The 27,324-nt window shown below is 59.4% G+C and overlaps 1 protein-coding gene across 1 annotated transcript; it reads left to right on the top strand.

Moving 5' to 3' along the window:
• Nucleotides 1-5,814: 5,814 nt before the first annotated feature.
• Nucleotides 5,815-22,576, top strand: BCL7A (BAF chromatin remodeling complex subunit BCL7A; the record flags this gene model as incomplete). The annotated part of the gene is made up of 6 exons (XM_084253074.1): nucleotides 5,815-5,906; nucleotides 10,601-10,682; nucleotides 13,391-13,487; nucleotides 16,583-16,750; nucleotides 21,879-22,000; nucleotides 22,505-22,576. The coding sequence occupies 6 exons, from the start codon at nucleotides 5,815-5,817 to the stop codon at nucleotides 22,574-22,576; spliced, it is 633 nt and encodes a 210-aa protein (XP_084109200.1).
• Between the last annotated feature and the right edge of the window lie 4,748 nt (nucleotides 22,577-27,324).

Raw genomic sequence — 27,324 nt, 5'->3', positions numbered from 1 at the left:
AATAAATCAGCTCTTGCCATGGATGGAACTGGCGGGGACGATGCTAAGTAAAATAAGTAGATGGAGAAAGACAAATACCAGATGATTTCACTCACAGGTAGACTACAGAGAGGCAAAGGAATTGATAGAATTAGGCCAGAACAAACCCAGAAATATGACTGCAGAATCAAGCCAACTAGAAGGGAAGGATGGAGCTGGGGGCAACATAGGAAGGGGCCCAACGGTCTAGGGGAATGGCCTGCGGTGCTCTGGGGTGGGTGGAGTGACATACAGCTGAGGACGTGTGAATCTGTTTCCCTAAATCATTTACAGTGGACATTACCTTAATGAACACAAAGAACCCACAATGAGATATCACTTCACCTCCGCTGGGATGGCTAAATAAAAAGACAGGCAGTAACAGGAGTTGGCGAGGATGCAGAGGAGCTGGAAACCTCATACACCTCTGGTGGAGAAGAGCTCGACCCGGTAAGTCCCCTCCTAGGTGCACAGCCAAGAGAAATGAAAATATATAAAACCTGTACATCAGTAACTGGCAGAGCCCAAAAGTAGAAACAACCCAATGTCTGTTCATGGATAAACAAAATATGGTCACATCATATAATAGAATATTATTCCGCCATAAAAAAGGAATGCGGTATTAATGATTGTCATGACATCCATGAACCTTGAAACTATGATAAGTGTGGGCCTCCCTGGTGGTGCAAGGGATTAAGCACCGCAGTATGAAGCAATCCGCAGCCTCTGCAGCACGAGTTCCATCCCTGGCCAGCCAGGGAGCAACCCACATGGCACAGCAGACCTCTCCTGTCTCCCCGCTGCTCCCCTCAGCAGTGTACCTCGGTCAGTCTGCCTGTTCTGCTCCCCACTCTGTCTCTGGTGAGTCCTCTCACCCCCTGCATCTCTGGCCTGTACCCCAGCTCTTGTATGCATAAATAAGTAAATCTTTAAAAAAAAGAAAATATGATAAGTGAAAGAAGTCAGACTCAGACATTTGGTGTAAGATTCCATTTACGTGACATGCCCAGCACAGGCAAATCCGTCGAGACAGGAGGTAAATCGGTGGTTGACAAGGGCTGCAGGGAGGGAGGGGGAGAATGTTTACTAACGGGGAGACTTTTTCAGTTGACCAAAATATTCTAAAATAGACTGTGGTGATGGTTTCACACCTGTGAATATACTAAAAACCACTTTAAAAGGGTGAATTTTATGGTGGGTTGATTACATTTGAATAAAGCTATTATTTTAAAAAATCAACAGGATTGCGCCTCCCTGGTGGCGCAAGGGGTTGAGCACAGTGCTGTAAAGTTATCCGCAGCCTCTGCAGCACCGAGTTTGATCCCTGGCCAGCCAGGGAGCAGCCCACATGGCGCAGCAGACCTCTCCTGACTCCCCGCTGCTCCCCTCAGCAGTGGATTTCAGTCAGTCTGCCTGTTGCCCACTCTGTCTCAGGTGAATCCTCTGAATCCTCTCACCCCCGCACCCATGACCCGTACCCCCGTTCTTGTATGCATAAATAAATAAATCTTTAAATAAAAATAAAAAAAATCCACAGAATAGACCATCCTCCAGCTAGTTGCGGTGGGACCCATGCCCAGGACCTAACTGGGTGAAGAGAGGCTGCTCTAGCTTCTGTAGTGGAAGGGGGCGTGGCCTCCTCCCCAAAAGCCTCACCCAGAACTGGGAAGGGCATTCAGCTGCTGGGCAGCCCAAATGACTGCCCATGTGGGACTCAGGGAGAAGACTTGGCAGCTTTCTAGATTCCTGGCCTAAGAATCACCGAACGCATCTGCGGAGGGAGCCCAACCTCGCCCTGGCTGGCCTACGAGCAGACACACAAAATGCATTTGATCGCTATGGGCAGGACGGCTGCACGGCAGCGCCTCACCTTTAACACACTAGTCCTTCCAGGCCCTTCATGTCTTCTGCCTATTTTTAGATGGCCTCGAGCCGTCCCACTTTTTGGCCAGCCGGCATGGCATGGATGGAGATGCAACTTGCCAATTTATTAGTATTTGAGTGGGCGGCAATTTTTATAGTTGTGGCTATAAGCAAGAAAAAGTAAGCAGAGAGGCAGTTGGCATCCTTTGGCTTATCAAACAAAAATTTCTTTTTAAGTTCTCCCCGGTCAGTAAGAAACTCATCAAGGCCCACACTCGGGGGGACCTTCCCCACAATAATTTGTTCCCCCCAATAATGGTAGGCTGGGAATGTCTGCCAGCCAGCTCTGGGTATGGTGAGGCGCAGGGTCTGTGTGTCACTTGCCAATTTCCATAGTGTAAATGCTCCTGCCAAGGCCGCTTTCAACCTGTCAGTGTCACGGCTGATGCGGAGTCCAGAGACGCCTCAGGAGAGCTGGGTCTCGGCCAGGGCATGGCTAACTGCCTGCGGCTCCTGCACCAGGGGGCCCTGGTCTGTGCAAGGGGTTTCTGTCTCTCCCTGTCTCTGAGGAAGGGTCTGTCGTGTCCTCCTAGGTTGGAGTGTCATCTCCAAAGCTTCCCCCTTGGTTGGGTCTCGTTTATGTCCTGCTCCCCAAAACCAAAACGTCTCTGCAAGCGGCTGCTGCTGCAGCTGCGAGTTGCTAGGTGAGGACCGAGGCTGCTGGGAAGCACGGGAGCCGGGCCTGGGTTTATTTTCCTCCGCATTACGCATCTCCCATCTCCCGGCCAGAGATGGAAACCTCCTCCACTCCCTGGTGAATGAGCTTTCGGAGGAGCATTTAACGGGAGATGTAGAATGAGCTGAATTTGGCAGCCTGGACAGGAAGCGCGGCTTGACTCCAGTCTGCAAGGTGGGTCCTAATGACGCAGAGATGCTACAGGTCCTTCCCGTCTAGCACTTGTTACCTGCCAAGCAGGATCCTAAGTGCTGGACAGATATTCTCTTTGATTCCAGAACGAGTCTGTGTTGCTCACCGCCTCCCTATTTTACAGATGAGCACAGCGAGGTGGAGACCAAAGCATTGCCTAAATAACCTGCTTCCGTGACCCTAGTAACATGTCCAGAGAGCCGCCAACACTGAGACAGAGCCTGACTTACAATTTGGGGTAACTGGTTATTCAGACGAAGTCTTGAGCTGAAAGCTACTAAAAGCGCTGAAAAGAGTATTTCAAAACATCCTAAAATCACCACCTGCTGCTAAGATAGTCAGGATCAGCAGAAATGGAAGGAAAAAGAGAAGCCTGGGAAGTAACCTAGCCAGGAAGCCACTTTCCTGCCAGGCCCAGCACTGGGCGCTCCAGTGTGAATGGCTTGTTGAGGGAATGTACGAGGTGGGGCTGATTCCTTGCCCTCCCTGCTTTGGGGCCCCGTGGGGTCCAACATGTTTCCCACCCCGCTCAGGCTGGGCTTGGGGCCCCCTGATGATGTAGAGACGATTTACCAACTTCCGGGGTGTAAACTCTCCAGCTGTGGCTGATTGCAAACTATCCCGGCATCTCTGAGCCGCCCCCAGCCGCAATCAGCAAACCAGCCCCGTCCAGCTGGTCCTCCATATTGGCATCATCTGGATGGTGCAGGGGCGCACAGGGCCTGAGCTGGGACAGACACCGTCCTGGACTGGCGGAGCCCCTGGGAGCCTGGCAGCCACGAATGTAAATCATCTCGAGAGTAACCTCATCCAGGGCCTCCAATGCTCCCTATAAATAAAATGTAACCATACGTCGTCCAGCGTGGTCAATGTGAGCCACGTGGAGCACAAGGAAATAGGACACCATGAGCCAGAAGTAGTAGAAACGGACCCTCAGATACTTCACATATGAGAATTGTCAGACACCAAGGGCTCTGTAGAAGGAAACAAGTATAAAAATATCCACAGGGAACAGGCGACGATAAAAAGTGACATACTCGATTTATAAGGAACATTTGTAGAAAGCTTTATAGTTTAATCAGAGATCAAAAACACAAAGGCATTCCGGGGCCATCTGCTCACACAAACAAGCGGAGTGACAGGTGACAGGCCGGTGACCTGGGGCTCTCCGCCCGCTGGCACGGGGTCCCGTATCGAGCAGATCTGCTATTTCTAGAGAAGCTGAATATTAGGATTTCTTTTTATTGTGGCAAAATGCCTATCACAGAAAACTGACCCTTATAACTGTTTTAAAGTGCACAGCGGCCTCGAGGCCATCCACAATGTGGCGCAGACATCGCCCTTACCTACGCCCAGAGCTTTGTCTCTCCCTGAAAGGAAACCCCACACCCCTTAGCAGTGACTCCCCAGCCCCAGGCCGCCACCCATCTGCTGTCTGGCTCCACAGCTTTGCCACTTCTAGATAGTCCCGTAAATGGAACATTGGGATGAAATGGGTGTTTCATCTACGCTGTGGCCTTTGGTGTCTGTCTTCCCTGCTGTCCAGACCCCTCCATGTCATGGCTCGATCGGCGTGGGGCCTTTTTAATGGCTCATGCACACACGCATCCGTGATATCTGGGTTTATGATAGGATATCTTCCCATTCGAGGTTCTGAGGCCCTAGGCACGTATCTGCTGACCAGACACCCTCAGAGGGCGACTGTGTGTGATGGCCGGCTATACACTTTCCCTGCTTTCCCTGCCAGCCTCCGTGTGGTTCATAGGGAATGTGCATTTTGGACAGCAGGCCTGGAAAAGGCTCGTGTTCAGTCTCCTCATTCCTGGAGCCTTTCACCCAAAACCAAAACCTCAAGGGAAACTGCTGGCTCTAGAAGGAGTGTGAGTGGAGATCTTGCTTATGGCTGTGACATTGAACCTGTCTGGCACTGGGTCACTTCTCCACCTGTAAATGACCCACACATCTCCAAGCCATGGGCTCCCTAACAGGGTGGCCCTGCAGCGCCTGACCCATCAGGCCAAGCTTGGCCGTGGCAAAGCTGCCCGGGCACCTGGGTTGTCCCTGTAGTTGTGGATCCTCCACAGAGCTGTGTCCTGGGCCTGATGGGCAAGACCCAACGCAAACCTCCTCCCTGCAGGCAGGCCGGTCCACCTGCCCGGCGGGTCATTTGGGCAGTAGCAGCCCGGGGGCTGAGTCTGGGACTTCCACTGCAAAGGCTTAAGTTTCCAAGGCAGTTCTGGGACAGAGAGCCCTCACCTGATGGATGGCGAGCGCCTTATCTCCAGGGGCAGAGGAAGAGCCCCAGTTAAAATGCTGATAATCAGCCAGCTTTTCCTGCGCCGAAAGCTATTTGATAAGCGAGGTCGAACGTCTCTCCCCGCCCGCCCCGCCCCAGGCACCTGTCCTCCGACCCGGGTTTCCCAAAGGGACCAAGGACCGGGAGGCGGCGTCCCGGCGCGTGGACTTCCACAGGGCAGAGGGCCAGCAGCGGGGATCCCCGCGGCTCGACTCTCCCCACCGGCACCTCGCGTCCCGGACCGCGCCCTCAACTCTGAGAAGGCGAGGACCCCGCGAAGCTGGCCTCCCGCCCGCGGCCCCGCGCCCCTCCCCGGCCGGCCGCCCGCGGGCCCCGGCACCTGCGGCCTCCGCGTGAGTGTCCGCCCGCCCCCCCCCCGCGCGCGCCGCAGCGGGGTCCCCCCGGGCCGCCTCCCCGGCGAGTCGGGGCGCGGGCGCCCCCCCGGGAGCCGGGGGCGGGGGAGGCCGGCGGCGGCGCCCGGAGGCCGCGCGGCTCCCCCTGCTCGGAGCAGCTGCCGCCCGGCGCTTGCGCACTGGGCCCCGGGCGCGCGGCGGCCGGGCTTTGTGTGTGTGTGTGCGTGTGTGTGTGCGCGTGTGTGCGCGTGTGTGCGCGAGTGAGTGAGCGGGCGGCGGGCGGGCGGCGCGAGTGTGGCCGCCGCGGAGCGGAGCAGGACCCGGCGGGCGCTCCCCAGCTGCCTCTCCGCAGCACCATGTCGGGCAGGTCGGTTCGAGCCGAGACCCGGAGCCGGGCCAAAGATGATATCAAGAGGGTCATGGCGGCTATCGAGAAAGTGCGCAAATGGTGAGCGGAGGCTTCGGCGCGCCCGCCGGCCCGCGGGCCCCGGCCCCCCGCCCGCGCCCGCGCCCGCGCGCCGGGGAGCCCGAGAGCCCGCGAGCCCGAGAGCCCGAGAGCCCGAGAGCCGGCGGCGCTGCGCCCGGGCCGCGGGCCGCGGGCGGCGGGCGGGGGCGGGCGGAGCGGGTCACCTGCGCGGGGCGGGGGCCGCGGCCGCTGCCCAGGTGCGCTCGCGCCCGTCGCCCACCTGGCGCGCGGCGGGGCGCGGGGGGCGCGGGGGGCGCGCGGCGGGGCGGCCCCGGCGCGGCGGCCGGCGCGCGGGAGGGGGCTCGGGCCGGCCCCAGAAGCCATTTCGTTTTGTGCAAGTCACATGAAAGCGGCTTCCCGCGCCCGGGGCCGCGAGGCCGGCGGCGGCGGGGCGCGCGGGCTCCATTGTGCAGGCGCCGCGCCGGCCGCCCGCCGCCCCCCGCGCGCCCCGGCGGCGCCGCGCGGCCCCCGGCCCGGCCTGCTCCGGCCTCCGCGCGCGGCCCGCGGCCGCTCCTCCTCGGGCCGGCGCCGCCGCGGAGTGCGCGGGGCGCGAGCCGTTCAAATTTAGCGCTGCGGCTGCCTGGAGCGAGGGCTCGCGGCGAGGAGGCGAGACGGGCCGCGCGGGGAGGAGGCGCCCGGCCCGGCCCGGCCCGGCCCGGCGCCCGCGCCCCCCGCGCTCAGCCCGGCCCGGGGCGCGGGGCCCGGCCGCGGCGTTGTGGGGGCCGGAAAGCCGGTCCCGGCCGCGCTGCCTCCCGGGGGCCGCCGCGCGCGTGGCGGGGGAGCCGTTGTTTTGTTCTCGGCGCCGGGGAGGGGGCGCCCCCTGCGCCCCTGCGCGCCCCCCGGGCTCCGGCCCCGGCCCCGGCCTGCTCGCGGCGACCGCCACGGCGGCGGCTCCCCGCCCGCCCCGGCTCCCTCCCGACGGCCGCGGGCCAGGCCCGAGGCGCCGGCCCGCCAGGCTGGGGCGGACTTGTTGAAAACTCCCTGCGCCCTGATTTCAACTTTATTATTTTTTTTCCCACGGCCTCCCGGGGGTCAGGGCGGGAGCGGCGCCCCCACGACGCCCTCCCGGGGGTGGGTGCCCAGAGGCCGCCCCTGACCCGGGACTCAAGCCTGAAACAAGCCGCGGGGTGGGGTGTGTGTATGTTTGGGGGTGTCATTTCTTGAGTAACGCCTCGGTCTGTGAAAGCCGCCGGGGGGGAGCCCCCGGTCTGGCCCCGTCCCAAGTCGGCCGTCCTTTCTGAGTCAACCCCAACAAAAAGGCAGGAGGAACATCAGCCCCTCCGCGTGCGCGGGCCTCCTGGGCAGGGGCTGCGTGCAGATGGCGGCGCGCCCGGCCGCCGCTGGGTTTGGCTCCAGTGGGACAAAGAATTTTCAGAACCGTGAGGAGGAGAGGCCTTCCAAAGTTGAGACCCAAGTTCTGGGTGCCGTGGGAGACCCCCAGCGTGGGGCGCACCCCCTGCCCAACTGGAGCCATTTAAAAATGGCAGAAAGGGCTGCAGGCCGCATCCCACAGGCAGGAAAACCGCCCGCCCTGCAGGGTTCCCAGTGGGAGGGCTGGAGCTGTCCCCTGCCTTGGGGCCTGGACCTGGGTCCTCCTAGCCCTGAGGCCTCCTGGCCCTGCCTGGGAGGAGAGGCAGGGCAAGGGCCAGCTCCCACCCTCTGCTCCCCTCGGCGAGGTGGGGCGCCTGCTCCCCGGGGTCCCAGAGGCTTCCGCACCCTCCCAGCTGCTCTGCAGGGAGGACAGCTGGAGGTTAGGAGCTGGGCCACCCTGCCTGACTCCAGAGCAGCCTTCCCGGAGACCTCCCATCCCGCGGGGGCCACCGCGGGTCTGGGCCCCACAGGTGAGGGCAGAGAATGTGTCTCCCTCCTTGTGTTTTGGGAAACGCGTCATGTCCTCTGAGGACCTCAGGCTCCGAGGGCTCCTGCTTGCGCGCCCAGTTAACTCCCTTGCTGTGACCTTGGGCAAATCATGTAACGTTCCCCCTTGGGGCACCGCCAGGGTCCTGTGCGCTGCCCCTCCTGGGGTTGCGGAGGACGAATCAGACGGTGCCTGGCAGACCCCTTATTCCTGCAGGCAGGGCCACTCCTGAAACATCCCTACCTGAAGGCGGACTCCGCAGAAGCTTGGCTTTGCTGATTCCCCACTCTCCCCCCAGCAAAAAAAGGCCCCACCCAGTTTCCTAGGCATCCCGGCCCCCTGAAAAGCCAAATCTCACCTTCACGGCTTCTCCAGATGGGTGTTCCAGCAAGTCCTCGGGGCTTTGGGTTGTTTATTAACTGTGTGGCCATGGACCAGGCCTTTAACCACTGGCTGGGATGTGGCCGGGTTGCTAGATTTAGCAAATCAAGTTACGAAGACACCCAGGTGCATTTGAATTTTCAACAACGAAATAATAAATAAAGGGCATTTTTAAAAATACCCTTTTAAGTGTAAGTATATCCCATGCGATACTTGGCATATACTTACACTTAAAGACTTGCACACGTCCCTGAAATTCTTCCTTCATTCTGTAGCCTGTCTTTTATGCAGAGAACAGAGGTGTCTGACCGCCACTCAGCCTGTGAGCCTGGGGTGGTATTTCTTCTCAGCCCGTGACCCCTAAAACCCCCCCTCTGCCAGTCATGCCCTTCCCTGGGCCCCAGGAAAATCCAGCAGCTGGGGCCCAAGTCCTGTCCTCCCTTCTGCCTCCCGACGGGGCAGGCGGGTGGTGTGAGGCAGCCAGAAGATGGCTGAAGGAGAAACAAAATGGTGGGCCCGCTTTTGGGAAACTGGGCCAGAGGTAGGAGGCAGGGGCTGGTGTCCCGGAGTGGGGTCAGAGTCGTGGGTGGAGAAGCAGGCCTAGGCCAGGGCCCTCGGGGACGCGTGAGGACCGAGAGGCTGTCCCCGGGGAATGTCACCTCTGTAGCTTTCATCAGACACGAAGCCTGAGTGGGCCTGGCCTAGTGGACATGAGGCTGGCCATCGGCCAGGCCTCCGAAGGTGTCAAGAACTAGCCTTGGGGAGTGAATACAAGGTGGGGGGGCTTAGCGCTCTCTGGGGGGCCAGGACTGTTGTGTCACCAGGTGTAGCCCTGGGCCAGGAGAACACTGACGGCCTTGGGGACTCTGGGGTCCTGTGCAGGAGCCGGGGCCGAGAGTTTGGGGCTGAGCCTCTAGCGGGGACCTCATTCAGTCCATCTGTCCGGGGGGGTGCGAGTGCCACAGTACCCTCTGGGGGAAGCCCTGCGGGCCCCGTAACCAGGTGGTGTTTGTGGTAGTAGCTGGGGATCTGGAGTTTATGTGGCGCCTTGATGCTTTTTCTTCAAGTTCAGCAGTTGGCTCAGATTTTTTAAAGCACCTTGTGGCTTCTGGCTGCTCATTTGGCATCCAGGATGCCAGCTAAAGTTTGCACACTGGCTGGGGGGGACTTGACCTCCCCCAGTTTCAGTCCGACAGGGAAGGTGACAGTTCCCGCCTGACCCGGGTGCGACACGTGCACAACTGAGAAGATGAGAGCCCCGGTGTACATCATGGAAAGTGGGTCTGGCCCCCCCAGGGAAGGCACAGACCCCCGCACACACAGTTTGGGGAGCAGAGATGTGCTCGGTTTGGTTCTCTGGCGTTGAGTGTGCTAAGGGCCCAGGACCCCTTATGGTGAGGGGCACTGGTGGCTCTTAGGTGTCCCACCAGCATGGCAGGACCACCTGTACCAGGTGTGCGCCTGGCCCTGGTGCCCATTGTGGGCCTCTGAATCAGCTGACCTTGTCCTGGGGTGTCTAGGAGAGTCAGAACTGCTCCCTGCTGCCTGCCTGGGGCGCTCTCCTCTTCCGCGCCCTGGGGTGTAGGACCTTGGGCTTTCACTCCAGCTTCAGGGCAGGAAGTGGCCTGGCCGCAGGCAGGGGGTCAAAGACTCGGTTTGCAGCTGTGGCCATGCTCTCGAGCATGGTGGCTTGCAGGGGAGGGCGGTGATTACTCCTTCCTGGAAGCCAGTTGTTCCATCACCTTCCCAGTGCTGTGACTTTCTTCTTCTCATCCACAAACTGCCTCTAGTGGCTGGGGTCTCATGAGGGTGCCCAGGCACACGTGGGCATCAGAGCAGATGGCCAACGGGGCGGAGGTCACTGACTGCTGCCACGGTCCAGGCCATGTTTCTCAGCCACAGCCTCTCTGTACCAACGCCTGGGGTGGGCACTGGGTTGCAGCCACAGCCTCAACTTTGCCCTGTGCCCTCGCACCCTTGGTGCTCCCTGCAGCATCGACCCGAAGGTTGGTGTGGGCATCCCCACTGTCTCTCCCTGCTCCCCCCCCCACCTCAGGCATTGCCTAGTGCACAGGGTGAGCCCCACCCCACGGGAGGGCCCTGTCCACCAGGGGAGGGCTGGCTTGAGGCTCGTCCCTCTCGCGCCAGTGTCACCAATCTTACTGGTCCTCGTGGCTGTGGGAGAGATCGACGACCCCATTGGTCTAACGGATGGGGAAACTGAGGCCGGGGCTGGTGAAGGGACTCTGCCAGCATTCCCAGCTGCCACATGGCTGGCAGGGGGTTCCAGCCCTGGCCTGTGTGACATGGGCTCCTGCTCCAGGCCCCCATGCTGAGCTGCTGCTCTGTCACAGCTGCTCCCAGGACATGCCCCCAAGGGCCGAGTGGGGTCCTGCTCCAGAGGCCCCGGTAACGGGCTCCTCTTCTTCCTTCGCAGGGAGAAGAAGTGGGTGACTGTGGGTGACACATCCCTTCGAATCTACAAGTGGGTCCCCGTGACGGAGCCCAAGGTTGATGATGTGAGTATGGGGGCCGGGTCCTGGGGCAGGGCTGTCCATCCATGCCCCCCCCCCCCCCCCCGCCACTGCCTGTTTCTGCCTGGAAGAGGAGCTGTCCAGTGCCGCCTGGGCACTGGGATCCAAGCAGAGGCCAAAGAGGCTGTTGGATGTGTTCTCCCCCAAGCCCAGCCCAAGTTTGGCTCTCAAAGGTGGGGAGTGTCCCCTGCAAGGTGTCACTTCGGAGCTGGAAGCCCTGGCTGCTCCCCATGGTGCAGAGGAGCCATCTCCCTGCACCCTGGCCCAGGCCATGGTTTGAGGGTAGACCCCCCCACCTCGTACCGCCACTCCTGAGCACCTGGCCTCTGCTTGGCATTCCCTCTTTTTTCCCGCAGTCTGTGGAGTAGATCTTTGTATCCTCTCTGTACAAAAATTTGGACACAGGCTCAGAGGGGTGAAGCCAGTCCCCAGAATCACACAGCAAATATCTGAGTCCAAAGCACATTGTCTGCTCTTGGCTGGGGCTGCTGGTGACCACTAGAGGGCGCTCCAGGGGCCATGCGGGATCTCTGCTGGCGGGGAGCAGGCAGCTGGCCCATCACAGCCGGGGTCCCAGACCAGTTACCCCCAAAGACTGCAGGTCAGCTCCTCTCATTTCCACACAGAATCCAGAACAGTCCCGTCCACAGGCCTTTGCCTGAGCTGGTCCTCCTGCCCGGGCTGCCTTCCTATTCATGCACAAAGCCCTCTGGTCCGGGAAGATGTGCTCACACTCAGCCCGCGGCTCTTGGAGGGGCGGTTATGACTGGTCCGTGTGCAGGGGCTTTGGCAGCCCGTGACTATGGATTAAGTCTCCCTCTGCCGTCTTTACTTGCTCTGTGGATCTGGGTCTCCAGGCAGCTCACCCCAGAGCGGGAGGGCACTGGACGGGGCGCTGGGGCCCTTCTGGGCTGGGCCCAGGACGTCGCGGCATTTGACACCGGCCCGTCCGGAGGGAGCACAGAGCACGGCCAGCCCTGGAAGGCAGCCCCTGGCTTACGCCTGTGCCTTGCACTTCATTAGGTGTTGGATACGCGCTGTGCGTTCACGAAGACGGGTCCCTGCTCTCCAGGAATTTAGAATCTCGTTGGGGGAAGATAATTATAGAATAGCACGAAACAGACATCAGGGAAGTGCAAAATGGATTGTGATCAAGGAGAAAGCGAGAAGCTTGGGCTCTCCGGGAGGACAGGGCAGCTCCACGCTGGAGGCAGTGGGTAGGGAGCCTGACAGGCCACCCCAGATCAGCCTGCCATGGCCCTGCCTGGCAGCGTCTTTATGCCCTCTCAGGGGAGCAGCAGCACCCACCTCCTGGCTCTGCAACCTCGCAAAGGCCATATGCCACCCGCGGGCACTCAGCCCAGCTGTTCAGATGCGCAAGGAAGCGCCAGTGCTGAGGGGCGGTGGTCTCTGAGCCGCTTCCTGCTCTGGGGCGATGGTGCCCAGCCTGGCGGAGCCCCCCACCCCCACCCCCTGGAAGGCATGCCTCGAAATGGAAGTCCCTGGGCCCTGCCCACATGGCTGAGTCCGTCTCTCCCGGCCACGTCTGGGTGTCTGCGCCATAGAGGGACAGCCTCTTACCCAGCTCAGCCTTGGCGGCACCCTAGATTTCTTTTCAGAACTCGTAGATTTTATTCTCTTAAGTACGTAAAACATGTTACCAAATTCACTGTCCATTATAAACAGTGAAGACACTCCACGTGGGCTAAGATGCCCTCTTTGAAGAGTACAGCTTGGTGTTGGTATGTTCAGACCTGTGATTCCAGAACATTCTAACCCCCTGCCCCCAAGAAAATCCATCCCTGTTCGGAGTCACCCTCATTTCCCGATCCTGAGAACCACCAGTCTACTTTCCCTGCCAGTTTACATGTTCTTCAAATGTCACTTGTTTCTTTTTTTCTTTCTTTTTGGACTATGTATCTTCCTATAAAGCTGCTCCCTGTGCCTGTGCACCCTCGCCCAGCCCAGCGCTGTCCCCGTGTCTGTCCTTCCGGAGAACCCGGGCCTGCACGCCTGAGGAACAGAATTCTGTTCACATCTTCTGCACCTTCTGTGTCTTGGGGATATGGAAATATTTTTGATTTCTCTAGATCACTCCACATTAGTCACGAAGAGCTGTCCTATTCTCTGTCATCGTCTCATGGTGTCACAGCAAATGAGTGTGCCCTGATTTAATGAGCCTCTTAGCTGATGAGAACAGGTGGTTCCCAGCATGACCCGATCCCCTCGGGAAAATACAGAAGCGCAAACAAAAAGCACCTCCTTCACCTGCGTCCTCCCTGGGACTCCCCTATGAACTGCTCTCCCCTGTGACTGGGAGTCAGCCGACCCCTGGAGCCACTGCCCTGGGGCCTGAAGGTGGTGGGAAGGTGTGCGGCTCCTTTCCCCCCTCACCTGGCATCGCGTTGTACCTGGTCAGTGTAGCCACGACCTCTTCCCAGATACCTGTCCAAAGCAGCAGCTTCCTGCCACCAGGGTGTTTGCTGGTGCTCGCTCATTCTAGCCCCCCAGCTTCCCCTCCGCTCTTGCTCTTTGACTGCAAGGCAGGTGAGCCCCCTAGTGACACAGGTTCAAAGACAGGCACCCCCAGAGACTGGGGCCCCAAGGCAAGTTGGCAGAATAAACCACCACTCCCCTGGGACCCGGCATCTGCGTGCAGTTTGGTGACTTGGCTTCTGCTCTGTCTTCTCCAGAAAAACAAGAACAAGAAAAAGGGCAAAGATGAGAAGTGCGGCTCGGAGGTGACAACCCCGGAGAACAGCTCCTCTCCGGGGATGATGGACATGCACGGTGAGCCCCGCCCCCTCCTGCCGCCCCGTGGGGCCTGCTGGGTTGTTCTGGGTTGTGCCTGCGTTTCCGCAGCAGGTTGGTTCACATTCCAGACAAGGGGTAGGAGGGCTGGGCAGCGCTGGAGGCCTCTGCAAGGAGAAGGCTCAGCAGAGGAGAAGAAACATCCTTTACCTTTGCGGGGAGCCAAGAAGCAGAAAATAGAGGCCTCCCTAGTGGCAAAAAGGGGTTAAGACGCAGCACTGTGAAGCTATCCCCAGCTGCTGCAGCACGGGTTCGATCCCTGGCCTCCCAGGGAGCTACCACATGGTGCAGCAGACCTCTCCTGTCTCACCCGCTGCTCCCCCCAGCAGTGTATTTCAGTAGCTCTGCCTGTTCTGTTCCCCAGTCTGGCCTGGTGGATCCTCTCACCCCCTGCACCTCTGGTCTATACCCCAGTTCTTGTATGCATTAATAAATAAATCTTAAAAAAAAAAAAAAAGGTAGTAGAAAATAAGCCAGAGACATCAGTGAGACCTCTTCATCCATTGAATAAGTCTCCCAGGAGACATTTGGCAGCCCTGTGTGCCCAGGGAAGTGTTTTTTTGAGGGGGAAATATATTCTCCTAGGAAATATAGCCACGTGTCCCATTTCTTATTTTGCTTTGGCTGCTGGGAAGCTCCAAGCTGGATTTCTGACTTCATGGTTATCACTCTGGGACCTGCCCTTCTGTTTTGACAGCCTTATCCTCCTCGGCTGTTTTATTTGTCCCACCGACCAAACCCAGGCTGGCCACACACTACAACTGTTGTTTCAACATTGTTGGTGTTTATTTCTTTTTATGAGGGAGGAAAAGCATGAATGATAACGTGTGTGAAATGTTTGTCAACTGCACACGCCCAGGTAACCAGTCCAGATCAAGGCAGCAGATGCTCGGCACTCCCATAATCCTCTCGCTGTCTTCCCCACCCTGCCCAGAAAACCCAGCCCCTGACTTCTGGCCTCAAAGGTTCAAACCCAAATTTCAAAAAAAAATGACTTTCTGCTGTTTGCATTCCCACCATCCCCTGAGGAAATCAGATCTGCCAGTCCTGGCCCTGACCCCTGGGGGCTGAAGCGGGAGCAGCTGTCCCTTACGGGGAGGCCAGGCGGCCCCACCCACACCTGGCTCTCCTGTCTGGCTCCCCTGTCTGGCGGCCATATAAGAACTTGCAGTTTCCCCCTTTCCTCAGCTCGAGCTCAATTTCGAGACTTTGTGCCTGTGACCACCCTGAGCCTTTTGGACAACAAGGCGGTGGCACAGAGGTAGTGAATCACGGGAGCGCTGGGTGGTGGGTGTCTGGCCCTCCAGACCCAGGGCCGGCTTGTTCTGGAGAAGGAAGGCCATTTGCCCAACAACTGCCTCCAGCCGGAGGGAGTCTCGCTGCTGCTGAACTGGCTGCAGAGAAGCCCGAGCGGGTGCCGGCAGGTCATATGTCGGAAAGCCCTCCGAGAGGCCTTCAGGCTGCGACAGTGGCGGGCCTGCCATTCATTCTCAGAAACAGACATCTGAGTGAGCAGTAGCCGCATCCCTCGCTGAGCATCCACATCCCCTCTGAGAACCAAGATGACCCCACGTTTGACTAGACGTGGGCTGGGTCAGTGACGGCGGAGCAGAGGGTGGGACTCCTGGGCTGCAGTCAGCCCTCCGGGCCTCTCCCAGCTGTGCGAGGTGTCACCTCCTCGGTGTCACCTCCACTTGAGTGTGCAGCCAGGGCCAGGCCCAAGTGTGGACAGAGCTCGGGCTTGTCCGGAAGGTCGAAGGCGGAGGGCGCCGGGGATGCAGGGAGCGGCACCTACTCGCAGGTCAGCCTGTGTCCGGGGGTCACGCGTCAGCAGCGACGGGAGGGTCCGGGGCTCAGCCCCCTGACACCGTGGCCCGGCCTCCGCGCTCTGAGCTGCTTGCGTTCTTACTCCAAAAAGTTGCTTGGCAGAGGGCGCGAGGGCACAGCGCGGCCAGCCCCTTGTCGCTCCGGACCACACTGGCCTCTTCCATTTATTCAGCGGCTTCAGAATCTTTTTTTATTGAGTTGTAATTTACATACTCGGTAACGCACAGCCCTTGAGTATAGAATCCAGGGAATTCTGACAATTGCACGCAGCCTGCGTTGGCACGTCTTTTTTTTTTTTTTTTAAATAGAGGCATGTTTTATTTATTTATTTGTTTGTTTTGTTTATACAAGCACTGGGCACAGTCAGAAGCGCGGGAGGGTGAGAGAATTCACCAGAGCCAGAGCGGGGAGCAGAGCAGGCAGAAGGACCGAAGCACACTGCTGAGGGGAGCAGCGGGCGGCAGGAGAGGTCTGCGCGCCATGCGGGACCCTCCTCCGGTGGCCGGGGAGCAGCCGGGGATCGAACCGGTGCTGCAGAGGCCGCGGGCAGCTTCGCAACCCAGCGCTCAACCGTGCGCTGGCACGTCTTTGAGTCAGCGTCTCCCTGTTGCGAGATTTAAGTCGGTACCTAAGTCAGTGGGTGTCGCTAACAGATGCCATTTCTGCGCCGCTGCACCGCGGCCACTCCTCACAGAACTGATCGTTTCTTAATATCCTTAAAGCCCAGACCGTGTTCAAGTTCCCCGATTCTTCCGAAACGTCTCGTCCAGCTGGCGTGTTGGGATCAGTGTCCCGGCTCCCACGCTGTGCAGTCATCAGATCCCTGAAGTCTCCCTAATCCACAGCCCCCTGCTCTTTTTTTGGGTGGTCTTGACTGGCTGAGGAGTGGGCTGCTGAGCCCTGTGGGATGCACCACGTGCCCCTCTGGCCTCACTGCTCTCCTGCTGTTCTTACCAAGTGCAGCTTGGTGGGAGATGTCTCGGGTGAGCCGTCTTTGGGCCTCAGTTCTGCTCCTGAGCCAGGCCCACGTCGGGTCTGATTTCCGTGCCTGAAGCGAGGGCTCCGCGGCCCCTGGAGTGAACGCTCACCCATGGCTGCTGCCTGTGCTCAGTGAGCCAGGGGCAAGGTCGGGCCTGCTGTCCAGCCCTGGCCCGCTGTGGGCACTGGAGGGTCCCCTCGGGGAAAGCGGGCTGTGAGCCAGACCCCCTCAGCTGCGGGATTCACGCTGTGCTTCCGTCCCCACGCAGATGATAACAGTAACCAGAGCTCCATCGCTGACGCCTCCCCCATCAAGCAGGAGAACAGCAGCAACTCGAGCCCAGCTCCAGAGCCCCCCTCCACCGTGCCCGGGGACGGCGGTGAGGCCAAGGCAGATGAGGCCCAGGCCGATGGGAAGGAGCTGCCCGGAGCTGAAGGTAGGCATCCTCGCGCTGGGCTCAAGGCCCTCTCCAGCCTCAGGCAGTCACAGCAGGTCTTTAAGGAGGCCTGCCTCGGGCTCCATTCAGAAATCATGGATTTAGAGACGGGGGTAAGAGAGGAGAGTGGGGCCTCTTGCTAGATTCTTGAGGGGAGGGTCCACAATTTTAAACAGAGTGCTCAGGAAAGGCCTCACTGGGGTGACCACGCAAATGAGGCTGAAATTAGGCAAGAGGGCAAGCCACATGGGAAACTGGGAGGCGAGCGCCGTGGGGTCCGGGAGCGGCTGTGCAAAGGCCCCGTGGCAGGAGTGGCCCAGTGTGACTAGACGCGTCAGTGGGGGGGCTGGGAAAGTGAGGTGAGGTCAGAATGAGGTAGGCCCTTGATTGGGGGGCTCGTAAGGCCACCTCACTGCCTGGCTTCTAGGCTGAGGCCCACAAGAGTCTTAGGGCTGTGATACAAAGGGTCAGTCTGGCTGTGGTGACGAAGAACAGGCAGAGGGGAGCCGGGTGAAGGCAGGAAGACCAATGAGGGGACTGCTGCCTTTGTGGGGGTGCGGGGGGAGGTAAGAAGTGATTGATGGCATGGACAGGTGTGTTCATATATAGTTGTTCATTTTGAGGTCTCTGGACTCTGGGCGGGGGAGGGGCGTGCAGGTAACCCTAGGGGGAAACTGGGCACTAGGACATGGACTGAGAGCAGGCCCCCCACCCTAGGCCTCCTCCCGGGAAGGGCGCTGGGACCTCAGCCGTGGGTGTCAGGTGGCAGCGCCCTTTTTCAGAGCACTCTTGCTTCTGATCACCATGGAGACCGGTCCACATCAGGACCCTCGCTTTACTGGCTCGTCATTTGATTCTGGGGGTTGCTGTGGTTATTGTTGCAATGCTGGCCTTGGCTGGCCCTGACGTCTCTGCATAGCCAGCCCTGCAGGGCATGGTGTGACCAGCTCTGGGGGTGCAGCCTGAGGCATGGCCCTCGCGGGTAGATGCGTCAAGGGGTGTGTGTGTGCCGTGGGCACTTACCGTGTCGGCAACAGTGCGGGGTTTCCACTGCAGCGGGTGGGCAGCATCTGGCCTGGATGGTTCTGTGCTGCGGGGCCGTCCCAGGCGTGGGGAGAAGTTGGGACACCTCCCTGCTGCTCCCCTCTCCCTACTGGTTGCCAGGAGCAGCCCCAGCGGCGACACCAAAAATGTTTGCAGACACTGCCCAGGGTCCCCTGGGGTGAAGGGGGCACACTCAGCCTGGGTAGAGAGCTCTGATGTGGGCATCCCCACTTGCCCCCCACCCCGAGGCCCCCAGTCTCCGGTGCCTTACTGGTAAGGGGTCGCTGCAGGCAGAAGACAGTGGGACTGGGCTGGGGTGGTCTGGCCATATGTGGCCAGCACTTGCCAGCTGCATGGCCTAGGGACGGTCACCCCCTGTGCCTTCCTGTCTCCTGATTTATAAATCAAGACACAGGAAAGTCGCCTCCCTGCTCAGGCAGCCTGTGAGTGAGGCAGCGAGCAAGGCGGCAGGCGGCGGCTCCAGGGAGGGCTGCGGGAGCCGGGAGCTGCCGTGGCGGCCCTTGCATGGTGGGGGCCATGCAGGACCAGACGAGCCCAGGCCTGCCTGCTTGCGTTCCGGCCACGCCGGTTTCTCCTGTGTTTGGGGGTCTGTGTCTCCTTTACCCTGAAGGGCCAGCTCAGCAGGAATTCCATCCTGGGTTAATGTTTCCATAACTGCCCTGCCCCTCATCCCCAAAACTTTTCCTGCCCGGGGTAGGGCCCTGCAGGCCCTCTTCCGGCCGCTGCATGCCCTGGTTGTACTGCTCCGGCAGGCCCGCGGCCCACTGCCCAGGACCAGCATAGGCCCCTGTGCGTCTGGGGGTGCACTGCCCGCCACCCTCCAGCCTCTGACTTTGCTTTGAACTTGTTTACTGCCGAGTGAGTTCAGGGGTGACATAATATCCAGACTCCCTGCACTAAATTTAGGCCCCAGGAAAATAATTTCCCCTGGGTGAGCTCCAGCGCTGTGGTGCGCAGGGAGCTAGGTGATGCACCGCCAGGCTGCTTCCCGCCGAGCTGCCCAGCTGGGCAGGGGTCAGCAGGCCTCCTGGGTGACCGCTGAGCCTGCATCCAGGCCCCCGCCTCCCTATCCTCTCCAGTCACTCTGGGGCACAGAGAAACTGGGCAGAGAGGGAGGGCACGAGCCAACACGTGCTAAGAAATAGAATACATCGTTCATGTGGGGTTTGATTTGAGATGAGAGTCAATCACATGAGAGTAGCCATTTTATTTGTTTATTTGTTTTTGGAAGATTTATTTATTTATGCACACAAGAGCTGGGATGTAGGCCAGAGGTGTGGGGGGTGAGAAGATTCACCAGAGACAGAGTGGGGAGCAGAACAGGCAGATCTACTGAAATGCACCGCTGAGGGGAGCAGCAGGGAGACAGGAGCGGTCTGCTGCGCCATGTGGGCAGCTCCCTGACTAGGGATCAAACTTGTGCTGCAGAGGCTGGAGATAGCTTGACAGCACGGTCTTTAACCCCTGGGCCACCAGGGAGATCCGAAAGTAGCCACTTTAAAGGCTACAATTCAGCCGTGTTTAGTACATTGCAGCATTGAGCTGCTACCCCCTCTAATTCCATAGCCTCGTCCTCACCCCCCAAAACCCTTTACCCATGAAATAGCCACGTGCTGTTGCTTCCCCAGAGTCCCCGGTCTGTTCCCTGCACCCAGGGACTTACCTATTCTGCACCTGGCCCAGCTGTAGGTGGAGTCTCACACTGTATGGCCCTGGCGTCCTGCTTCTTCCGTTCAGTGAAATGTTTCCGAGGCTGTGGCAGGTGTCAGGACTCTGCTTCTGTTCATGACTGAGTAATATTCCATTGTCTGCATAGAGCACATTGTGTTTGTCCTTTTCTGTTCATTTCGGCTGGGCTGTCCCCAGCGGCTGGCTAATGAACCAGGATCTGAGCCCCAGGACCCACTGGGGCTCTCCAGGGCCTGTGCCAGGGGTGAGATTGCTGGCTCACGTGGCAATTTGGTGTTTTCACTTTTTGAGCAATCACACTGAACCTGGATTTTAAGGGTAAAACTAAAAATACCAAAGAAATGTCAGGCTTATGGGGAGATCAGTTCTGTGCCCTAGAAAATTCCTCACTTATCCTGGGTGGCTCGGGCACGCTGTCATTCCATTCACCTCATGGTCCCTTATCGGAGCAGCAGACATCAGCCGTGAGCTGCCCCAGGCGGGACGGGGGGGAGCCGAGGCAGGGCCCCAGAGCCCACAGGGGACAGGACGCAGTTGTGTGAGATCTCAGATCAGCCTCTAAACCCATGTCCTCCAGGACACCAGCTGTGGGCATGTGGTCCTGGACCTTCCCTGTGGTGGCAGGCAGGCCCCACGCAGACCCTGGCGGGTATCAGGTGCAAGAGGCCAGGGCTCTGGTTCGGGGGTGAAAGGTCAGTCTGCTGAGATGGGGGTCTTGCTGCCCCCTGCCCTGCTCCCCATTTCCTCCCTCCCCCAGGCCCTGGAGTACTGCTGATTCTTCCCACCTACCCATCACTCTCTGGGGTTTTTTTGTTTTTTGTTTTTTGTTTTTAAGATTTATTTATTTATTTATACAAGCACTGGGTACAGTCAGAAGTGCGGGAGGGTGAGAGAATTCACCAGAGCCAGAATGGAGATCAGAACATACAGACTGAGGAGGTACACTGCGAGGGGAGCAGCAGGCAGCAGGAGAGGTCTGCGTGCCATGTGGGACCCTCGCCTGGCAGCCGGGGATTGAACCGGCGCTGCAGAGGCTGCAGGCAGCCTCGCAACCCAGCACTCAACCGCTGCGCCACTGGGGAGGCCTCTCTGGAGTTTCTACTTTAAACTCAGAAACCACAGGAGTAAGGCATTGTTGAATATTTTCATGTGCTTTTTAAGAAACAATTGGGGCCTCCCTGGTGGCGCAAGTGGTTGAGCGCGGCGCTGTGAGGCTGTCCACCCACAGCCTCTGCAGTGCACATTCGATTATGGCCGGCCAGGGAGCTACCCACATGGTGCGGCAGACCTCTCCTGTCTCGCCCGCTGCTCCCCTCAGCAGTGTATTTCGGTACATCTGCCTGTTCAGCTCCCCACTCTGTCTCTGGTGAACCCTCTCACCCTCCTGCACATCTGGCATGTACCCCAGTTCTTGTATGCATGAATCAATAAATCTTTTTAAAAATAAATAAATAAAAAACAATTGGGGGGACCTGGTGTTGGGGTCTTGGGGCAAGCAGGAGGGTGTTGCTCCCCTGGGTGGGCTCTCTGCTCTGTGCCTGAGTCAGCCTGGGGTAGGGGCACCGCTCCGCTCCCTCCAAAGCGGCACAGGCTCAGCCCTGCTGGGGCTGCTGCTGCCTCCTGCTCAGGGCACAGTGGGGGCAGCAGGGAGACAGCGTGGGAAGAGTCTCCCCACCGCTCACAGGGAACGGGGCTCCTCAGGAAATGCTCGCTGGCAGCCATCTTGTCTCCTGCTGTATTTGGGCCATTTTTACAAAGACGTGAAAAATTCTTCCAAATGGCTATGTGATCCCTGTTCAGGGAGAGCAGAGGACGATGTGTGTGGGGGGCAAAGGCGTACTGGAAGGCGGTCATAAATCCCCTACAGTTCGAGGGGTGGCGTGTGGGGGTGGCCTAAGATGGGCAGTGACTTCAATTTTATTTTTTTCCTGTTTCTTGCAATGGTCAATCACTGCCCTGATGAGGAACGTGCCCACATGACTAAGAAGCAGTCACCTCTGCTGGGGCCCAGGTAAAAATGCAGGCTCCGTCCTCCAAGAGGGCGGGGCCGGCAGCCATCGTGGTTGGAGCATGTTGTGTCCACCAGAGGGCGCCGGAGCTCGCGGCCCGAGGCAGCGCACCCCGTCTTCCTCCCAGCAGGTAGCAGATGTGCAGGGAAGGAAGGCCGGAGGCCCCAGGGCCAGCGCAGAGCCTGGCTGCTTAAAGCCACATCCCAGAAAGACAAACGCGGGCCCATGCGCCCCCCTGCTCTTGCAGCCCTGACAGCCCGCCGCCTGCAGAGCTACCCAGTCCAGGTATTTTTAGTAATTAGTCCGTCTGGCTCCACATTTCACGTGTCTGCAAACAGCTTCTGTCTCTCTTGCTTTTCCCTCAGATGCTTCTGACGAGCAGAACTCACAGTCTTCGATGGAAAACTCGATGAACAGTTCAGAGAAAGTAGAACGGCAGCCGTCTGGAGACGCGGCCCTGCCCGCCGAGACGCCGGCAATCTCTCAGGTACCCCTTGAGGCTCACAGGGCCGCCATGTGGGCCTGGAGCCTGTGGCTTGTCAGGGCACGCAGCGAGGTCTCCCGTTCTGCGGACTTCTGTGTGGACGGTCAGGACCTCCATGGGTCCGCTGAGGGTCCTTCTGTGTCCAGCTGGGCGTTGGGGCTGCAGCCGAGGCCGTGGGGACCTGGCCTGGGGCGGGTGGAGGTGGGGAGGGACCTGAACCCTAAATGCTGGGAGCAAATTCCTGTGGGATTTTCCTGCTGACCACACTGTCCTGGCTGGAAGTCCTTTGGGGTCATCCCTGTTTGTCAGACTTGGGGGTGAATCAGAGAGGCCAGGAGCAGGTGGCTTGGTCACCCCAAGCAGGCGCTGAGCCTCAGGTCTCCAGCTGCCATGATGGCGCCCCCAGTTCCTTCCTGGATCGGCCATGAACCTCACAAACCTCGTGTCTGGTCTGGTCTCCCGGCATGTTGACCCCCATTTCTCTTTTCTTCCTCTGTTCCCCCCAAGGATCTGGAAGGAGGGCCGCCCTCTAAAAAGATGAAACTGGAGACTTCGCAGCCAAACTCCGAGGAGATGTAGATGCCAGGCTTGACCCCCCGGCCCATCGGCGGGGCTGCGTCCGCAGGCTTAATTCCAGAACAACTCTGACCCGAGCGGCTCCCCAGGGCCGCGAACAGAACTACTAACTCTCAAGTTTACCAAGTGCGCACCCAAGACCAGCTGGAACGGCGTCGCTTCCCAGACACTGCAGGACTCTGCTGTGAAGCGCAGCCCCGGAGCCGGCGGCCGTCCCGGGGCAGGTGGGCGGCCGCGCGGGAGCGCCTGCACAGTCCCTGAAGCCAAGATCACATTTGTGTTGCTGCTGTATCCCCCCACTTCTCTCTTTTGACGATATAAGCTATTGGAGGGAGCCCCCGATCAGGAACCCGCTGTTCGTCGGGGTTCTCCCTGTTCACCTGATTCCTTCCGCTTTCTTTTTTTGTGCCTTGTGCCCTTGAGGTGACCTCTGGCATGTTTTCCTGGTTGTGTTGCATCTCCCTTTGCCAAGTGCCCTCAGTTTCCCTCTTCCGTGCGCACCTCCCTCCAGCCCCCAGCGGCCCCGGACTTCAGTGGGGGCCCAGCGGGCACAGAGGGGCGGCCCGAGGCTGTGAAAGAGCAGGACCACCCCGCCCGACACCTGTTCCCAGGAACAGGGGGCTTGGCCACCCGAGCCAGGGTTGGGGGCAGCACCAGCCTCATGGGGCTGGGGAATCTCAGATGTCGGGGTGCTGTCCCCAAGGGCTGGCCACTATACACCCTCCCTTTTTCGGGTCACCAAGGCTGGTGTCCCCAAGCTCACCGTAGCCCCAACTGAGAAGCCGAGCCCTTAGATTGTTCTGGAACTTCCACCTGCTGCCCCCACCGCCCCGCTCTCTCCCATCCCCTCCGAAGAAGAAGCGGCTCCTGTGGCTGACTGCCGGCCTATCTCCTCTCGAGATAAAAGGGCTGTGGAGGCCGGGAGCGGATGGCAGGGCTGGTGCTGAACCCTCACAGGACCTCGCTTGGATTTCAAATCCACCGTGACCCGCCGCCCTCTGCCCCCCACCTCCCGAGGCCCCCCCCCCAGGAAGGCAGCTTCTGCCTAACCTTCATGACTCTCAGAGCCGACCCTTGATGGGGTCCCGTTCCCAGGACGCGCCGTGGTCCTGGCACGGCACGCGGGCCTGGGTGGCCGGGCCTCGAAGGCCAGAAGCCAGGCTCAGAGGAATTGGAAAGCTTTGCACTCCTCCGACCTCCGGAAAGGGGTGGTCAGACCCCTCCCGCCTCCACCCCGCGTGTCCGGGACTGCCCCTCGCCACATGGAGACGCCCCTTCTGACACGCCTGACTGGTCTGAGGCCTGGTTCGCTCTTCATTTGGATACGACTCCTCAGACCTCGAACCTCTTCCTGAGCTTTCTTCACTGCACTGGAGTTCCAGCTCCCCCGCTGCTGGGGGAGGGGCGGGGTGGGGTTTTGTTGGTTTTCGTTTTATTTTTGTTTTTGTTTCTGTTTTTTTGCTAATCGGTGCATATTCAGGTACCACCTTCGATGTGTGGATCTTCCTCCTCACCACCCAGGGAAGCGTCTGCCAGATTCCATTTTCTAAGAGTTTCTGAGAGCGAGGCTCTTATTTTTTTGAAGGGAGCCAATCTATTTCCTGCACTTCAAGAAGAATCAAAATGTTCCTGAATTTCAAATACCTCATGCAAAAATATCTCCTGAAATAAGGGAAAAAAAAAAAAAACAAACTTTGAAAATCTTAATGTTGAAGTTTAGTGATACCGAAAGGTTTCTGTCTTAAAAAAAAATAATGCTTATCAATTTGCCCCTCGGCAGGCGGGTCCAGGGAGGGCGGCTCTGCTCTCCTCTCAGCGGATCTCACGGCGGCTTTACCTCCAGACCCCGTAGTTAGAGAAACGTTTCTTTGCAGCAAAACTCCATGTTGACAGCAGATGCATTTGGATACTGATTTCCTTTCCTTCTTGGGAAACGAGAGGTCACACCGAGACAGCTGAAGGAGACTCACACACAGGCCTCCACGGACACGCAAGTCAGCCTGGGGCGCCCGGCGCCCCTGGCGGCCTCCCCGGACAGGCAAGGGGAGTCGACGCGGTTGAGGTGAGGATGGAGACGGCACCTGCGATGCTGTCGTTAGTTTTTTTCTGAAGTGCCTGAAGGTAGGAATGGGCCTGTGGTCGGGACCAGCGGCCCCGCCAGCGCCACGCCAGGCACAGGCCCCCGGCCCTGCACTCAGCGCTGGCCAGGAGGGCCTTCCACGCAGACCAATCTGACTGCAAAAATCCAGATGTGCTTCCTTCCCCGACGCAGTCTGCTCCTCGGAGCCGCTGTCCCCCACCCCGCCCGCGCCCCTCGCCCTCCTCCCACCACGAATCTAAGACCTTTCAGCCGGCCGAGCCAGGCGCGGGGGTCCCCAGCGAATGCCTTCCGAGGACACCAGGCCCCACCCGCGGCCTAAAGGGCTCCCAGGGCAAACTTACTCCCCACACGACTTGAAGTGGGGGACGCTGCGGCTACACATTCCACAAAGTGCTGGCACTTAACACCGTCCCCGGAAGGCAGTGACCGATTCATCTAGGGTGGTGACCTCCCGTCACAAATGATGTCATGGTTTGGAATGTCCATGATGGCCAAGGACCTGGTTAGAGGTATAAAGACCTTTATTTACCCTGACCTAATGGTTTTTTTTCCTCTTACGATTTTTTTTTTTTTTGGTGTGTTGTACAGCAGTATGATTTTTCACTTATTTATTCCATCAGTAGATATGGTTTGTACAATGTACAATGGTTCCATTTCAGAAAATAAAAAAAAAAATTAAATCGTGCACCCCGGGGTTTTGTGGCATTCTGAAAACGATTGGAACCCACTTCCTGGTGAGGACGTGGTTCCGGCTCATGGGGCGCTGCCGCCAGCCACCCCCTTCAGCTCCGCCGGCCACCTGGCTCTGGTCACCGCATGGCTGCCCCTTGTCCGGGTCTCACAGCCAGCGGCCCAGTTTAAATGCCTGGTAGCCCGGCTGAAGACGCCCGTTTGCGGCCCCCCTGATTTTGGTGACAATGGCTGGGGGTGTGGACTCCGGAGTCAGCCTGAAGGTGGTATCTTGACATCAGTGACCTGTGGGCCGGCGGGAGCCCGCACCTTCCAGGGCCTCCCCGCTCAGCAACTGGGTACTTCCCTCCCTCGGCTCGGACTCCCCCCAGGTGACTTTTCTTCTGTTCCTTCTCTCCTCCTGTCCCACCTGATGCCAGCCCTGGGGGGAGTATCAGTTGACAAGCCTGGGCCAAGTCTCAATTGCTGACAGGCCTGGAGGCCCTGGAGAAAATGTTCTCTCCTGATTTCTCCTGACTCTCCCCACTCCTTCCCTTTCCTTTTTAACAGCTTCCAGTACTTCTACCCAGATCGGCTGCCAGCTAAATAAACTCCTGATACGGAAAGTTCAGTTTAACAAAACACATCACAGGGGCTTTGTTTGCTTAACAAAAACAAACAAAAGTGCCTGGGCTGGCACGGAGCTCGCTCTTTCCTCCCCTGGCCTCCCTGGCCTCCTGTGTGTCTGTTCCAGGTCTCGGGATGAAGGCCCCCTCCAGACTCCTTTCTGGAGACCCTCCAAACTGCCCCCCATTTCTGACACTCTTGTCCCCCACCCCCACCCCTGCCCTGGACCCTGCTTCATTGCTCAGTGTGGCTCCTGGCCTCCGTCCTTGTGGAGCTCACCACATCTCCCATCCGCCTTCGCCCCTGGCCGTCGCTGACCGGAGCTATAAACGTAAGCCTGACAGGCATTCATTGAGCACCTTCTGTATGCAGGGACCCTGTGCAGCGATGACCCTCCAGGCTGAGACGTCAGCCCGGCCACCAGGAGGCCCAACATAGCTCGGAATTAAGGCAGAGGTGCCCTCTGATGGTGGGGGGAGGTAAGCAAGGCCCCCAGGACGGTGAGGAACCCCGGGCATGTGGCTGGAGCCGGCTTTCCCTGTCGCCGACTGGCCGGGGGTTTCCCAATCTGGGGGCCGTGTTCTCAGTGAATGGCAGGGGCCGGAAGGTTGGAAGGTGGGGGCAAGGCAGCCGGGAACTAGGACAGCGGACCCAGCAGGGCCGGGGAGTGGGCAGAGTCCACGTGCCACCAGGTGGGGAGAGGCCACAGGCCCTCCGGCGGGTGGGCGGGGCCGGGGCTGGGGAGGCGGGCGGAGAAATCGAACGCTCTGGTCCAGGTTCCAGGCCAACTCGGGTCCTGGAGTCCCTTGAGGGGCCGTCGAGGCCCTACAGACCCTCGGGCCAAGCCTCCACCCCCGCCCCGGGGCCCCGGAACAGACGCCGGCCGCCCGCTCGCTGCATTCCCCTGGTCGTCCAGCAGGGGGCGCCTCAGTCCAGGCTGGCGCGGCACGTGACCCGGGCCCGGGCACCGGCAAGTCCCGCCCCTGGGCCGCAGCAATTGGGTCGGGGATGATCACGTGACCCAAGGCGCCCAATGAGAGTCAGCCCTGGGATTTCCGTGGGAACTGTTGGGAAGGTTCTGTGGGCCGGTTCGTGGCGTGGCTGCGCGGGAGCCGGCGGAGCCTGGCTGAGCCCGCGGCCCGCGCGGGAGAGGTGAGACGGGGCCGGCGTGGGCCTCCTGAGCGCAGCACTGGAGCCCGTGAGATGTCCTGGTGGTCCGGGCCCGGTTCCGCCTCGTGACCCGCCACCCCAGGCTTGGAGTTTCTCTGACGCTGAGCCCGGGCTCCTGGCGGGGAGGCGCGCCCTGGCGGGAGTGCCGCCGTCCCCTCCGCACTGCAGGGACTTGGACGTGTCG

The sequence above is a fragment of the Talpa europaea genome (assembly GCF_964194135.1).
Source record: "Talpa europaea genome assembly, chromosome: 14".
Taxonomy (NCBI): domain Eukaryota; kingdom Metazoa; phylum Chordata; class Mammalia; order Eulipotyphla; family Talpidae; genus Talpa; species Talpa europaea.
The sequence above is the reverse complement of the archived record's forward strand: the minus strand, read 5'-3'. Positions and strand labels throughout refer to the sequence as shown.